Source organism: Globicephala melas, chromosome 3, assembly GCF_963455315.2.
Source record: "Globicephala melas chromosome 3, mGloMel1.2, whole genome shotgun sequence".
NCBI classification, from domain to species: Eukaryota; Metazoa; Chordata; class Mammalia; order Artiodactyla; family Delphinidae; genus Globicephala; species Globicephala melas.
In genome coordinates, this window is record NC_083316.1 from 77,725,399 (window position 1) to 77,742,374 (window position 16,976).

The window sequence follows — 16,976 nt, forward strand, 5'->3', positions numbered from 1 at the left end:
GAAGGGTAAGCTGGGACGAAATGAGAGAGTGGCATGGACGTATATACACTACCAAATGTAAAATAGATAGCTAGTGGGAAGCAGCCGCATAGCACAGGGAGATCAGCTTGGTGCTTTGTGTTCACCTAGAGGGATGGGATACGGAGGGTGGGAGGGAGACGCAAGAGGGAGGAGATATGGGGATATATGTATGTGTATAGCTGATTCACTTTGTTATACAGTAGAAACTAACACAACGTTGTCAAGCAATTATACTCCAATAAAGATGTTTAAAAAAAAGAATTATGAGGACAGGGTCTTCTCAGGGAATTATAATAAAATATTAGAGTTGGAAGGGCACTTACTTCGCCACCTTTATTTAACAGAAGTAAAGGAACACTGATAATAGACAAGGTGGTTGTGAGGAACACCTAGCAGGAGAAGTCAGGGCGACCCCACGTGCTTTGACTGCCGGGAGCAGGCGGGTGCGCCGCTGTGCGCTGTGCCGCTGAGCTCTCCGCCTTCGGAATGCTGTCACCTCTGGCTTGGAGGCTGAAGGACTGGCTGCTCAGTTGCCACTAGCTATCGGCCTGAGGCCTCGGGTCCTCAGCCTTCCGCCACCGCAGCCTCCTCCACTCATACCCCAAGCTCACTGTCCAGAGTCTTCACTGTGATTGCTTTATGGCTTTGGGAAAAGTTGGCTTCCCATATTTCCTTTAAATTTTGGAACTCTTCTCTCTAACCCCATCACTTACATATATTAGTTGGCATTCTTCTATAAGGGAGAGCATTTCCTTCTCCCCTATATACTTATTCATTCATTTATTTATTTATAGCAATATGAATTCATGAATTCTTATTCTGTGGCTTAAAATCCCTTCTTAGTTATTTTGAAATGTTTAGTCATAATGTACCACGTCCAGTAATTCAGTAGAATTCTAGTTCTGTTCAACTGCTCTTTAAAAAAAAATCCGTTATACAGTGTGAATTGTTAACTTACTTTATAGCTTCAAAAGTAATATTTGGGGGCGTGTGTTTGCAAAGAGCCCACTTTGGGCCTTTGGCGACATCCTAGGAGTGGTAGACCTCTGCCATCGGCCGGTGGCCTGCATCACAGGCCGCGCTGTTTAGTCTGCCAGCCTCCGGGATGCCAGCCCCGCGATGAGTCGGCGGCGGCGGGCACCTCCCTCCTGGAACCGCGCTGGGGGCGGGCGAAGGGGGCGGGGAGCGGCCAGCGTCGCGTCCTGGGGCCGCCCCGCCGCCTCCCTCTCTGCGGGCTGGGCTGAGGCTCCAAACGGAAACTGAGAGGGCCGAGCCCAACCGGGAATGCAAACATCCCCCAAACCCCGCTGAAGTCTCTGGGCCCGGAAGCCGGACGCGGAGTGAGTACTGATTTCGTCTGCTTCCCAGGCGGGCAGCCCGCGCTGCCTTCGCGCCGGCCCTGCGCGTCCCAGGCTCGGACCCTGCCACGGCTCCCAGACTTGGACGTGCGCTCTTACCCGTCTCTTACCCTTGAGAATCCATTTCCTTCCAAACGGATTCTAAGTTCACTTGTGTTACTAGTCAACCCCTCCTCCCTGTCGGCGCCACTGTTGCTGGCTTCTGGGCTGGGAATGTGTCTGGTGATCGTACACGGTAGGGTTACAAAACCAGGAGTTTGTGTGATCCGGAGAAAATGCTGAAAGAAGGAAAGCAGGAGCTCTGTCGATTTGGTTTGGCACTTTTATCTCTAGGGTTAGACCCAATCTTCTCCCCGAGCCCTGCCCCCTCCACTGTGATGACCTCCGTTTTAGAGAATGCCGCCTCACTGTGTATAACCTCTCCGTTTACCTGATACATGCTGGGTGTGGTGTGGCAAATGTGACATGTTTTGGTTCTATTTCCTTGAACACAGCCTGAGACTGTGGTCGGATGACATCACTGAGGGGTACTTTGTACCTGTATTTCAAGAATGGAAATGTTTTCATGGAGATTTGACGATCTTTTATGTATTGTTAGGGTCCTAGCATTCCTCAGTTATAAACGGGTAAGAGGCAAGTTCTTTATACCCATTTTACAGCTGAGAAAACGAGTCAGAGTTTAAGAAGCTTCCTTAAAGGGCTGGACCTTAGGGCCTCTGACGAGCCCTCTAGGAACCCACCTATATCTACATCAGAGGAAGGGAAGTGCTTAATCAGCAGCTCTGGAAAGTTCCTGATATATGAGATGTTTCTAGAGAGAAAACCTCTGCATTGCAGCGAAGCTCAATAAGGAGTGGCATCTAGTTCAAAAGGGTAAAGTTTATTTTCTAATGAGTAATTTAAAGAGTGCCTCTTCCTGACATTTTGTTTGTGGGCACTGAATTTAACTTTTGCACACTGATTTTTCAGTATCTAAAGGATATTTGTCGCTGGGAATGCTGCCTGGCTTCTAGGAGACAGTATAAGATTAAAACAAAGTAGTGACGTTTAGCAAAATCATGCCGAACTAGCAAAGGCCGTATCTGCTGACTGATGGAGAAGGGCTAGGTGGCCAATAGCAATGAGGATGGAGTGGGAATCCTGGTGGATGCAGCAAGGACCCTTGGTGACTATTACAAAAAAGTGAGCTTCACAGACTGCATGACAGTGTTTATGAAGCAGTGCATTCAAGTGTAAATGTTGGTTATGGTTCAGTTCACATGCTTTGAGAGAGGATTCCCACTGCAGAGAGGAGTTGATTATAGTACAGTATTAGTGGTAGGTTCAGTTTCTTGATGGTTCCATGAATTGGCTGAGTATAATTCTTCTCTCACAATGAAAATTTAAAAGGTATCATGTGAAATAGCAGTTTGAAAGAATGAAACAAACAAAATTAAGAAAACATGAGGAATTAATTTGAACTAACTTTTTAAAATCAGTCAAATATTTGTGTTCCTATTCATTGTTTATAATAACAATTATATCTTTAATGCATCACCAATTCTTAGGTAGGACTATTTACTTTTCCCAAAATATGAACCATCTAATTGTTTAGTCCTGTTTAAATATAAAGCCCACAGCCTATGTTCTCCTGTATACATAGATGTCTTTGTATCTTTTCTTTCATTATACCTCAGAGTGCCCTCATTTTGAAGACTATAGGAATCTGGAATATGTGTTTTAGCATCAATGTGTCTGGCCTCATAAAGAGGAACATATTTTATCCTATAATTTTTGATACATTGAATTAATAATCTGCATACTGGGAAAGTACAATGGGTCTTCAAAAACAATTGTGTTTTATTTTTTTCTCTGTGAATAGCTTTTAACTTAAAAATGTCAGCTACCCAGTGTTTCTCAACAGAGTTCTAATGGCATTTGGGTTGATGATTCTTAGTTGGGCAGGGCTGTCTTGTTCCCACTGAATGCCAGAGCATGACAAAAACACTGTCTCTCACACGTCTTAAAATACCCTTTAGTTGGGTGCTACTTCCCCTTAAGAACAATTGGTACACTATTTTTATGGTAAGCCATATAAATAATTACTCAGTCCCATTATTTCCAATTTTTAAGGCACTTTACAGTATCCCTTAAGACATGTTGACTTCTGAGCAACATGACTTCCGTATATTGACTTCCGTTGACTTCTGTATATTTGGACGTTGGAGATTTGGGTGGAGTCTATGTGTAATCCTATTGCTAGTGAAGTGTCACTCTTACCCTTGTGCCCTTCTGTCCACATTAGGCAATAATAATAAATTATTAGCAAGTGACTTTAATAGGTTTCAGAAAAAAGAACAGATCAGTACAATCTGTATTAGATCTGAGTATTAATAGTTATAGCTACATTTACTGATGATTACTGGGTTCTAGGCATATGTTGAACACTTTACATGATGTGATGATGATGCAGTGATGAAGTAGATACCCTTATTATGCCCATTTTTCAGATTAAGAGCCTGATCTCTTAACCATTGCACTGTATTGTTTCTCAGGACATGTTGAACAGCTCTCCATAAAATACTTTCCAAAAAATGAGTTTTAGTGGGTGAAGTTAACACACACTAAAGTCTCGTTTGGTTACATAGTCTCATTTGGCTACCTTTGGTTACCTCTGATTACCTTTGTTCTTAGAATACCAGCTTTTCACTATACTGGGAGCCCTTTGAAGACAGAATCCACATCTTTGGACCCCCATCGCATCTACCACGGTGCCTTCCACATAGTAATTTCTCAATAAATATTTATTGAATTGAAAAAGAATATTGGTTTTATCTTAATATGAACAGAGCCTTAAGATACCACTGCACTAGTTTAGAAATTTTTCCTAGGTAGGCAGAAAAAGTAAAATAATATTCATTTTTGTTCTCTAGAATTTATAAGTAGAGTTTTTAGAACTTAACATCTGTTTGTCCTTTAGCTAAAGATTAAGGAGTAGATAATCAAATTATCAGTAATGAACTCTTTTCTTATTAACTTCTACAATGGCCAGACATGGTGCTAGGAATACAGAAGTGAAGTATGGTCCATATAACAAATATAAAGACACAGTGTAAAAGGTGCTAAAAATCATTGCTATCAAGGTGCTATGAAAGCACAGTGGAAGGTTGAGGGAAGGGGGCTGAGGTTAAGCTTGGCCCTGTTTTTCTGGGAATAAACATTAGGAATGTTAACATTATAAACATTAGGAATATGAGTCCCTTAAAGCAGACCTGCAACCAGTCAGTTGGATGCAGGACTCTTCAGAGGTCTGAACACATCCAACTTCCCAAGCGTTGGCTCTCCTCCTTCAGTATTTTCTTAATCCCAGCTTTCCAGACTTGCCCTTAACTACCAGTACCATGGTCTCCCCCTGTATACTTTTCTGTGTGCTGTTATGTAGGACAGAGAGTTCTGATTCATTCTAGGGCTCTCTTATGAGATGTTCTTGACAACTGTCCCTTGTAGACAGACTGGATTTCCATCCGCTGTCAACTATACCTGAGGTTTCCATTTGTCCTGCACTCTACACAGTTGAACTGGAGACCCCACAGCTGACTGAGTCTGTGTTGTCCGTCTTCCAAGCCAGCTTTGAGGGTGACAAGTTTCCGCTGCTCATCTTCCTGTTTCTTTCTTCACCACCCAACCTAAGGTGCAGGGGAAGACAGACAAGCGCGTCAACAGAATAACCTGCCCCTGGATTCCAGACACTTAGCTCTAAGGACACATTGTCTCAATTTAGTTTCTTATTTCGCATTTGGCATCTGCCTCGCCGTGGGTACATATCCTTAGCGAGACAAGGAGAACCTCAGATGCCTATCTACTCACCTATTATCTTTTTTACTGACTCCTTCCCTAGGAATAATTGGCATACATTAGTTACAAAGGTACTGCTTGGCCCGTTTTGTTGGTAGTGTTTATTTCTTTTCCCACAGATCCCTTTGCAACACTTAAAAAAAAAAAACAACTAACACTAGTTGTTTTAGTTTTATTTGGGAGGATTTCTTATACGTTGGAAAGAGGATTTGGGTCTGCTTTTACTGATTAACCAAGTTAACTTTGGTAAACAGTTTTTTGTTTTTTACATATTGCCAACACGCTTATAATTATCCTCAGTTTTCCAGGCCCCATGGTACATACTGATCCTAATGGCTAAGATATGGGTGAGTGGTGATGACGCTGTGGCTTGTCATCATCAGAGTCCTGGAATAGAAGGTGTTTCCCAGTGAGTCCTGCCAAGGGACTACTGAGGAATGAGGAAGCTGACTGTAATCAAAGCAAGGCTTCCTTAATTGCACAGAGCTGTGCTTTAACAGTTGGGGGTCTCTTTAGAAAAGAGAAGTTTCTTGGTTCTCAAATAGAAAATGCAGGCCAGTAGGATAATTCCAGACTAATCCATGGCCCTGGGGCTCTCCCGATCCTTGTCCTGGGGATGTACTGCACCCCCTTGGAATGCTCTAATTCAGTGTTTCATGATATGTAGTCTGGAGAGCATCTGCGTCAAATTCACCTGGGATACTTATTTAAAAATGGAGATTTCCCAAGCCCCATCTCAGACTTACCCAATCAGGATCACTGAGGAATCTATGCCTTAATAAGCTCTCGAGGTAAATCCTTACACCTGTTAAAATTTGATGAGCACTGCTCTAAGAAGTGAGTTGAGCTAGCCAGAGCCTATCTGTGGGCAGTCGTCTTCCGACCTTAGCAATGCAGTGAAATCTTGGTGAGAGCTGTAGCTGTTCACAGGGGCTGAGACTTTTGAATCATACTGAGGGGCCCCCATGAACGGGCGTGATTGATGTTTATGGCCCTCTTTTGGAGCCCAAGAAAGGGCCTGGACCACTCCCATTTCACTCAAAGTTGCTATAAGAGATTGAGCCCGTTTAGTGTGCAGGCATACTCTTTGGACTCTATAATGGATTAAGGTCCCCTGTACAAGTGACCTCAGTATAAAGACCTAGGTGAGACCTTGGCGCCTCCAGAGATGCCCAGAATAGAGGTGTTGCGGGAGAACACTGTTCCTACAGAGAAACCAGGGGCTTAGTCTCCTGCATATTGTTTCTTTATTAGCTGTACTAAGGGTGGCCAGACAAAGGAGCAAAGAATAAAATTATTTGTATGTTTTTCAGTTGTATAAGCCTTTTCTGTTTCCTCCTTATCATGAAAATAGGAAATTGTGTTTATATCCAACAGGGCAAATAAGATCCTCATCTAATGCCATTACCATGGCTTGTCATCATCAGAGTCCTGGAATATAAATATCCTCATGCTTTTAGACACGCATCTTTTCATAATATTTTATTTACAAAGATGTATCAGGTTCAGAGGCCTTGGTCTACAGCAGGGAATTGAAACTTGTTGCCAGAATTTTCATCTTCCAGAGTTCTCCACTTCTCTTTCATATTCACCATCTCTTGATTTATCTCTTTATTTAATTAATGTTTTAATGTTAAATTTTATACAGTATTGCTTTGTGTCTGGAACAGAAGGGGGCTCTTGAATCAGAATTCAGATTAATTTTATTAAGCCTGCACAATGTATTTAAAATGTTTGAAAGCCTTTAGATGAGGAACACATGTTCTATTTTGTCATGAGGCCTCCTACTCCCTCTTCATACTGGCCTGATACACTCATTCACATCCCCCAACGTATATTTTCATTTGAGTTTTAGACTCCTGATTTACAGAGATAGGCAAATATTATTTTTCTGAAAACTCAATAAATATTTTGAAAATCGCACTTTTTTTTTTTCTTAAATCCTTGCAACTGAGCTATATACTAGATGTGTGGATGTGTATAGCATTAAGAGTTTCTCTAGTGGTCCAGAATATCTGCCTATAAAATGACAGCACTGTTGGGCTTGGTGATGTCTACAGCGTTCTATATTTTTCTGTTGTAAGAAAAGTGTGCACTACAGGCATAATCGCAAGTATCAGGTGTCCTCAGGGTTTAGGGTCATGAGACTGGAGAAGACAGATATTCTTGGGGTGTTGCAGGACTGTCTTTTTAGGGAACATATAGGCTCTTTAGTAACCTGGGCTGGCAGTATCAGCACTAAAAATCTTTCTTTCAAAACCAGCTGGAGGGCTTCCCTGGTGGAGCAGTGGTTGGGAGTCCGCCTGCCGATGCAGGGGACATGGGTTCGTGCCCCGGTCCGGGAAGATCCCGCATGCCGCGGAGCGGCTGGGCCCGTGAGCCATGGCCGCTGAGCCTGCGCGTCCGGAGCCTGTGCTCCGCAGCGGGAGAGGCCACAGCAGTGAAAGGCCCGCGTACCGCAAAAAAAAACACAAAAAGACAAGCAAAAAAAACAGCTGGAAAGTACTTTTGAAAAGTAACTTTGTGAATCTATCCTATTATCTAATGCATTCTAGTACCTTCCTTTTGACCAAATGAAAGCAGGAAGAGGCTGTTTGTCATCAGAAGGAAAGTGCCAGTGGATAACAATAGACCGTAGAAAAGAGTGGTCATTTCACCCACCCCCTATAAAGCCATCTTGTTTAAAACAACCTAAAGCAGTCATTCTCCATGTAAAGGAGTTTGAGAATCACTTGGGGGGGGAGGGCTTACAGCTTTTTAAGCTGTAATCCTTGCTCCCTCTTCCTCCTGCCCTTTCCCTTTTGTAAGTTTCTAAGTGTCCACTGCTGCCCTCCCCTGATCCCCACACACTGGCTATGAGTGATTCTGGTCCTGGGCCCAAAACCACTGAGCTAAGGTGTTAATGCTCGGCCAGTCACATTGTGCAATAGCTTGGCATAACATTCGTTGCCTGGAATCATTATATACAATTTTAGTATAAAATAATTAAATATCTATGAATATTAATTAAATATTAATTAAATGTGTATGAATATCCTGCATATTTTGCATATAGTTTCACTGATTAGAATTAGTGATCATTTTTTCCCCCAGCAATATTATAAAATTACATCATCTTCCATGTGATGGAATCTAATCTTGAGTTTTAAATCAATTAATTAGTTAATTATTAATTGTTTGGAATTTTAGCCACAAAGGATCCACATTGCTAAGAAATAATGTACCCCCTTGCTGAATATCTAGAGATTAACAAGGAAAGGCTAACTTCTTTTGGTTGTTGAGTTTGAGCCCTCCCTTGGCTTTGAGAATCTTTTTAATTATTGTGGTAATGGGTGCTGAATTATTCTCAATGTTCTTGTGATAGACCAGGATTCCTAGCCTAGCAAAAGAGAATTGTTTCCTTCTCCAGTCCTCTGACAATCATATTCTTGCACCTCTTCAATGTTTCCAAAGACTGAATGTGATGAACACTGATCTACATATTTGCAATTAAAATCTTGGCAAAATACCCCGATTGATTTCCAGTTGAACCAGTGATAAACCATATACCATATCTTTTCCGCTTGTGTATAACTTCTCCACCTTCTCCTACTGATCAATGAACTGAAGATTTGGTTACTATTCAAAATGGAAAGACAACCAATAGGAAACAAAAGACGTTCTAGCTAGTTCTGATAATCTGAAAATAATTCTGGAAAGCTGTAGGAGAGGGGTTAGGTCCAGCAGTATGTATGTAGTTTGGAGAAGCTCTCCAGGATCTAGATAAATGAAAATAAGTGGAAAGAAGAAAAAGAAACCAACCATTTATTAATTTGTTAAACAACTACTATGCTAAGTGATTTACATAGGATTTCATGTAATCCTCTTAAGAGTTGCATATTTTGCAAATGGGTAAGTGGGTATTAGGACAATTTTTAAAATGAGAAGACTAAGGCCCAGAGAGATTAAATAACTTACCCTGGGTCACACAGATAGCAAGATTCTATTCGATTCTATTGCTCTTTTCTGTAGACCAGTCTTATAAAATCCTAGACTCAGTAGTTTATATCCAGGCAGTTTAAATAACCAAGAGAGGAATTTGTATCTAAATTCAAAAAGCACTATAAATTAATATTGTGCCCTCTATTATTATGCTCAATATCTTAATGCTGTTGAAATTCTCTCTGATGAATGAAATTTCCTGCTTCTGTGAAAGAGAGCATTGTACACTGATTGGAATTAGCAAATAAGAGTTTTGTTGACAGAGTTTCTTTAGATGTCTTAATAAGCAGTAGAGAAGGGATGAATTAGACACCTTTGAATACGGTGAAATTTTTAAAAAGCAGGATTAAATTACATAGCAAAAAACTCCCTTATCGTGTAGGAATACAGTTGCTTAGACGGAAGGATAAGCTGCACTGTTCATATTTTTACATCAAGTTCAAATGAAGCCTATTTTAAAATCAGTTCTCCTATTGAATTTTTATTTTAGGTGAAAGTGGGATGAAATGTGGTAGAAGATATTATGATTATTTCCACTTTACAGATGAGGAAACAGGCGCAGAGCAGTTAGGGAATTTGCTCAAGGTCATATAGCTGGTAGCAGAGCTGGAATTCAAACTCAAGTGGTCTGGCTCCATAGCCATTCTCCTAACTACGTAACATCACCTCTTTAACATTTGCAAAGATTAAGCTTGCTGTTAGTGTACATTTGTGAATTTGTTTTTCCTATGTGGTTTCCAGAACGACGTTTTATTGCACCCCACATTTTCATTTTGGTTATTCGGAAAGCATCTTGGAGAAGGGAACTTTGTAATAATTCCTGTCATTTAAGCCTTCTTATTAAGAGCATGCTTCACTGAGAAGCCAGCTGCAAGAACAGTCACGTGACAGGCTCATCTCTCAGCCGCCACACAATGGCTGTATGCCAGTATTTCCTCGTACGTGCTCTCTCAGTTGCGTTGAGACACTTTGAGTCTGTCATCCCTGTAGAGACGGAGGCTGGCAGTTGGTCTTATAACACAACGACCCATAAAACTTCTCATTTCTCTCACACTCTGTTAGGTCTGTGCCTAAGGAATGAATTTGAAAGCACTGTGGAAACCAAGCTGAAAGGCTCTGAGGCAACTGTTCAGCAGAGCTCAGAAGTTTTTATTCTTATACAATAATCATATCATCAGTAACCATGTATGCTTTAGATGAGCTCATAATCTTTTAGGATAAACAAACCATGCATTTCAATCCAAAAAAAAATTCTTAATGTAAAATAGTGTTGCCCTTTGTCTTTAAGATAAACAACATGCGTGTGTAACTTCTCAAAGCAGTCAGTGGTCACCACAGAAGTGCTCCACCATTCTGAGACTGAGGAGAACTTTTGAGGTTGTTGATATTTGTAAAATAATACAGATCACTTTTGTTTCCTGACTTACCATGTGCCAGGCCTTATAAACACACCCTCATTAAATCCTCACTACCATCTTATGAGGTAGGTGTCATCTTTATACCCATTTAACAAATAAAAAACACAGGTTTGGAAAGGTTAAGCAGCTTGCTTGAAGTTGCACAGCTAGAATGAGACCCCAGGTCCATGGGACTCCAGAGGCTAAACTCCTGTGTTTCCCATTTGAACATCTATCATTGGGTACGTTATTTAATAAGCTTTACATATTTATAGCATATCATATTAGAGTTGCAGAACAACAGAGTTCGCAAGCCTGACAGTTTACAGATGAGGAAACTGTGTTCTAAAGAGGTTAAGGCTTAAGTTCAAAGATCTTGTCATGGGCTGTCTTCCTCATTGTTCATTATATCGCTTCTAATCTGCTGAAACTGCGTGACTCACAGGCTTAAGAAGATCCTAGATGCACAAACCTTTACTAGGGGAGGGGCCACAAGAGGAAAGTAGGCTGTCTTTTCTGGGTCTAACTTCTCTGCTTTGTCTTGGGCAGCCAAATTCAGACATAGCTGGAATTATTTCATGCATCAAGAAAAGCAACCAGAATCCCTAGAGGCATGGACGCAAGTTAAAAAATAAATAAAAGCTGCGTTTCTACTCTTTGATGACTAATCCAGGCTGCGTGCCTTGCTCTCTTCTTACAAAATAATCATCCCGGGGCAGAGAGGGGGAAAGGGGGAAAAGTGGAGTTCACAAAGCAATGAAAATGAAACAGTTGTTTTATAGTACTGGAAGTTCAGCTTCATGCGTTTTGTGGATTTTTTCTAAGCACTTGGGGTGGTCCTGTGTTAGACCTCATAATCAGGCACTCACAAGGTGTGGCCAAATGTTCTAAGGTCTCTCTGGCTCTTGGATTGCCATCACAGATCAACTGTGGTTACTGTCCCAGTTGCCAGGCAACATATGGATGTTTATTTTGAGGTCTGCCCACAGGGTTGCATCAGAAACCAAAGCTGCCCTGTGCTCTCCACTTCCCAGAGCAAGTAGAGCTCAGGCATTCTATTTTTATCATAATATATTATTAAGATAATATATCTTAATATATTTTAATTATATTTAATTAAGATAATTAAATGTATTTTAAAATATATTTTAATATATTTAACTCTTTAATGTAATATATTTAAATATATTTATTTTTATATTATTTTAAGATAGTTCATGAATGTATAGCATACTCAGTTGAGATAGAATCATACTCTGTTCCCCCAGGCAGTGTTCAGTTTGCCTCATTTTGCCATGTTCTACTTCATCCAACCGGTTGTACTCTGGTCTGATTATCTCTGGTACTTTCCCACCTCGAAGTCTTGCTCAATCTGTTCTGCTCACCTGGAATGACTACCCCATCTCGGGCTCCAACTCCATGTTTTGTAAAACTAAAATCTTTTATTTTACTTTTTGAAAGTAAGGGAGTCAACTTGTTACAGCAAAAAGTTCGTGGGCATTATCGTCAATGTCTGTGTTCAGATCCACGCTCTACAACTTCTTAACTGTGAGATCTTAGATAAGTTACCTAACTTCTCTGAGCCTCAGTTTTCTCATTTATAAAATGCAGATAATAATGATTAGGTCCTAGGATTTTATAAAGATATATTGAAATCAGATGCCCAAAGCCCCTGCCACAGTTCCTGGCATATGGAAGATTCTATTAGTCCTCACCTACCTCCCCATCACACTGCAATTAATACTAAGTAAATTGTTCCCATCTCCTCTGTGAAGTTTTTCCTAGCCATCTTCAAACCCACACCTCAGAAATAGTCTCCCTCTTCTGATCTCTTATAACTTCATATTGTACTTAAGATCCTATCGCAATTGACCTGCTCTTATATTACATACATGCTGAGATGTAAGTTGGTGCCCTGATTAGATCTGCTGGCACAAAGCCATGTTCTCCCGGAAAGAGATGGCTCAACTTCATTCATAGATGACCCATTTCATCAGTATCACGTTTTCTGTTACGATTAAATACTATACTTTGTTAGGTGACTGAGTTGCAGTTCTCTTTAGAAGCACCATTATTATGTTAAATAATTAAAGGCATTGCAAGACAAGACGGTATGTCATGGTGTGACTGCGTGGCAAACAATAGAAAGAGCTAAACATCTGAATATTCATCTCCTAAAGTGAATAATCCATCACCGGGAACCTGTTCTCACTGGGTCCATGAATGGTGTTTGTAAAGAACGTCAGTGCTTTTTTTAGAAAGCCCCTCATTAGCCGTCTATTGTTTGTTCCAGGTGTCTTACAGGAAGCAGCTCAGGGATTTTTTTGTGTATATGCGTTTTTTTAAAGTTATACAAGTACTGGGTAATGACAATAAAGATGTAAAAGACTAGATATTTATGTTTTCCTAACCAGTTTTCTGACCTGTGCTTTGGACAAAATTTCTGATGATTGAATAAAACTCGTATAATGTTGCTTTTGAGCCATCAGATAATACTCATGTTTATTCATGTACAAATGTATACATTTATTTATTTAACACATACTTATTAAGCAACTACTGTGTGCGATGCTTGGGTGCCTGCAGCAGCTGAGACAGGCATGGTCCCTGCCCTCATGGAGTTCAGGTTTGGGTCTGTCTGACAGATCCTGTGAAGAAAGAACTTTAAAAAAACCCCATGATTTCTTTTCTTTCATTTTTGGGATATGTTATTAAGGTAAGAATCTCATTATGGTTCAGAAGCAAATTATACATTTCTCTCTTGTGCATCTAGCAGAGCTAACTTTAAAAGTTAAAAATCAGTTAAGTTGATTTTGATTTGTCAGAACTTCTTAAATTAAAAAAAATTTTTTAATATTTGTTTTGTGCTTTGCCCAGATTGCCCTAATATTTGGTATGTAATTGACTCTCGCAATAGCCCTGTGGGGTGCATGGTATTTCCACATGGGAAGCCAGTTGCTCTTCAGGTTTAATCGACTTACCTGTGGACTCATCACCACTAAGAAGCTTTCAGGCTGAACCTTTCTTCTGAGTTATTAATTATATTCTTGATTCTAGCTTTTTTTTAAAAAAGAACCAAGGTATTAAAACTATACTTCATTCTTTGTTTAAATGAAACTTTAGTTGACATTTAGAAAATGGAAACAAATATTGGAATCAACAGTGATTTTTGAGCTCCTCTCTGCTATTAAACACTGTGGTAGGCACTGTGGAGAATAGAAATGACCCCTGCCTCTTGATCAATTTACAGCTTCATTGATAAGACATGACATACACTTAGAAAAGACTCGGTAACCCTGAACAGCATATATGATTACGTGTTCAAGTGAGAAGTACAAACATATGAGAGTTGAGAAGGTAATATGAGCTAAAGCAGATACAGGTGTTGTTATCTTGAGCTAAATCTTCAAGGGGAGGGTAGGAGCTGTCTGAGCAGGGAAAGGCTTCCTCAGCCGTGGGGATGACAAGAAAGGCTTCCTCAGCGGTGGATGGGAGCCTGATGGTGATGATAGCACCGACCAGCATTTGTCCAGCACTTACCACTTGCCAAGTGCTGTTGTAATGGGTTCATGTACATCAACTTATCCTTAAAACAACCCTATAAGGTAAGAATTGTTACTATTCTCATTTTATAGATGAGGACACTGAGGCACAGAGAGGTTAAGTAACTTGCTCGAGGTTGCACATGAATTCAATGCTAGCTGGAATTCCACCAGTCTTGAGTCCAGAGACGCCTCTCACTCTCTTAACCAGTGAGTTATGCTGCCCGATGAGGTTCTCCTGAGACAGGAAGGACAGCATCCTGGGAGGTGGGGAGACATGGTGTGGGGCATAGCAAGAGACGTAGTGGAATGAGGAGATTAGGTCAAATATGGAAAGTCAAAGGTTCAGGCAGAAGACATTGGACCTTATCTAGGACAGTGAGAAACCACTGAGAGTTTAGTATTTCATCAGAGTGGGAACATGGTATGCATTGATTTCAGGTAAATTAGGCAGCGATAGAAAGGAATGGGAGCTAGAAGTGGGGGTGGGGATAGGGGTGGGAGAGAACAAGGCATGGAAACTATTAGAAAGGCCTTGATGTAATCCAGGTGTGAGAGATACCTGATTAGACCAGGGAAAAGGATGGAATGGTAATGAGGACTTGGAGGTAGACTCCAAGCAATTCAGCGGCAGATGAGTTTCCCTGAATTACGTCATTAGGCCCTTACAGCAACTCCAGAGGCAGGTGGTGTTACTCCCATTTTGCAAATGAGGTTGAAGCCTTCTGGGAGGATAATTAATGTGAATGAGTAAGTGCTGGAGTCGGCATTTGAGCCTGCATCTGACTTTCTTGGCTTCCTCCCTTTAAGGTAAAATAATGTTGTCTGGTAATAAAGTAGGGCTGCTGATAAAGTATGGAGAACTGTTCACATAGTAAATGATATTTAAAATCATGGGCGGAGGGTAGGGGGAGAAGAGGGACTTCCCTGGTGACGCAGTGGTTGAGAGTCCACCTGCCGATACAGGGGACACGGGTTTGTGCCCCGGTTCGGGAAGATCCCACATGCCGCGGAGCAACTAAGCCCGTGCACCACAACTACTGAAGCCGGCGCGCCTAGAGCCCCTGCTCCACAACAGGAGAAGCCACTGCAATGAGAAGCCTGCACATCGCAACAAAGAGTAGCCCCCACGCACAGCAATGCAGACCCAACGCAGCCAAAAGTAAATAAATAAATAAATATATTAAAAAAAAAATAAAGTCATGGGGAGAAATCAACTCTCCGAGGATGCAGTAATATAAGAGAGAAGGCAGAGGGTTTGTGACTAAATATTAAAGAAAGAGAAGAATGGAGCAAGTGGAAAAGGCTTCCAGAAGGAAACAGGTCAGAGGGCTGGGGATTGGACCTGGAGCTCCCTGCGTCACAGCAGCCCTGGGGAAGAGGATGGTCAGTGATTCAAAGTGAAACTGCGGATGGATTATCAGGTGGAAAAGGGCAGCACATACGTGGGCTGGCATTCTCAGTAACCTCCGCAAACAAAGGCAGCTGGGGTGTGTGAAGGGTGACGTGCTGCCGGTGGGAGGCTGTGGGAACGCTGGCAGTGAGGGGTGGGGAGAGGAAGCAAGGTATGGGGTGAGCGGCAGCCGCTGACTCATCTGCTGGGTGTGCTCTGGGTGCACTTTCTGAACTGAACTGGGGCAAGGAGGGAGATCAAAGTGAGGCTGAGTGACTGGAGGGGAGGGTTCCCATGAACCAGCTGACAGTGCCTGGAAAGAAGCTGTTTTTTGGGAGCCCAAGCAAGTGAAAAGACTCTAGGACATGGGAGACAGAGAGGTAAGGAGCCGAGGGAATGAGTTTTTCATCAGCCAGATTTAATGGCAGCAGAATGGATGAGTAAGCCCTCTAGGACCCCGCCCCTTCTGAAGAAGCCCTTGGGTCCAGCCAGGACCTGTGGGCGAGCTCACAACCCTCTCCGCTCACATCCAGCATCACAGGATCGTTGGCTTGGTCCTAGGTCTTGCTTCTCTTCTCGTGCAGCCTCACTAGGCATCCTGTAGAATCAAGGGAAAGCCTTGGATAGAAACCTGCCGTGAGTAAGAGTGGGGGTGAGCAGATTAGTGTACCCAACAGACAGCTCTTTTAAAGGGACCCCATGTGGTGGAGGAGAGACTTCATGCCGCAATTAGGTCATTACTTGCCTGTATATGGTACTGTAAGTGAGCGGGGATTGGCGAAGGCGGATGGATGCCCACTTAGGATTGCAGTGGTTCGGAAGTTACAGTGCCAGGGCTGGCGCTAGTGAGATACACCTGAAAGGAAGGGCATGTAGGATTCGGATATTTGGGGAAGAGAAGCATCCCAACCAGTGGCACTTATGTGAAAAAAAACATAAAGGGGGAGGTGAGAGAGCTGTGCTCTGAGAAAGGGATGGGCTGGCTGCCTGGAGCAGATGTTCTACGCTGGGAGATGCGGTGGGATTGGAGACTAGGGTCTTTAAAGGCAAGAGAAAGGATTTCTGTGTGATACAGGGGGTAACAGGAGTCATCATCGCAGGCTCTACTATAGAGGGAGGCATGCGCGTGGGAGTGACACGTGCGAAGACTAGCGTAGCCAGAACAGGTGAGAGAGCTAAAAGGCTGTAGTATGGGAGACCTTTGCAAAATATATGTGAAAAAGGAAAGCAGTTTCCATTTTTCAGGGATCTTAAAAGCATACCATCTCCCCCTCATATTTCTAATCATTTCCTGCAGTGAACTCCAAAATTCTTATTGTAGCAAGTAAACAAATTTAAAGAGGTTTTGTTGAATAAAGCCAGAACGTTAACATGCCATACTGGATAAGTACAGGATTAAATATTAATTTTTTCTAGGCTGCAATTACTTTCTTTGATCGATATTGCTTTG

At 41.9% G+C, this 16,976-nt stretch overlaps 1 protein-coding gene across 12 annotated transcripts in view; it reads left to right on the forward strand.

Annotated features, from left to right (window-relative positions):
* CAST (calpastatin) overlaps window positions 1-16,976 on the forward strand; it is a 133,006-nt gene that overhangs the window by 48,971 nt on the left and 67,059 nt on the right. For 3 of the 12 annotated variants that reach the window (XM_030848282.3, XM_030848273.3, XM_060296042.2), the window contains exon 1: window positions 1,210-1,361. The exons of 6 other annotated variants lie outside the window; for them this stretch is intronic. Coding sequence is in view for 3 of the 6 variants with exons in the window: in XM_030848264.3 (XP_030704124.2) it covers window positions 15,892-15,906 (15 nt within the window). In the remaining 3 variants the exon portion in view is untranslated. Of the gene's footprint in view, window positions 1-1,209; window positions 1,362-15,873; window positions 15,907-16,976 lie in introns of those variants that run through there. 3 more of the 12 variants (XM_030848257.2, XM_060296041.2, XM_030848264.3) reach the window with 2 other exon arrangements.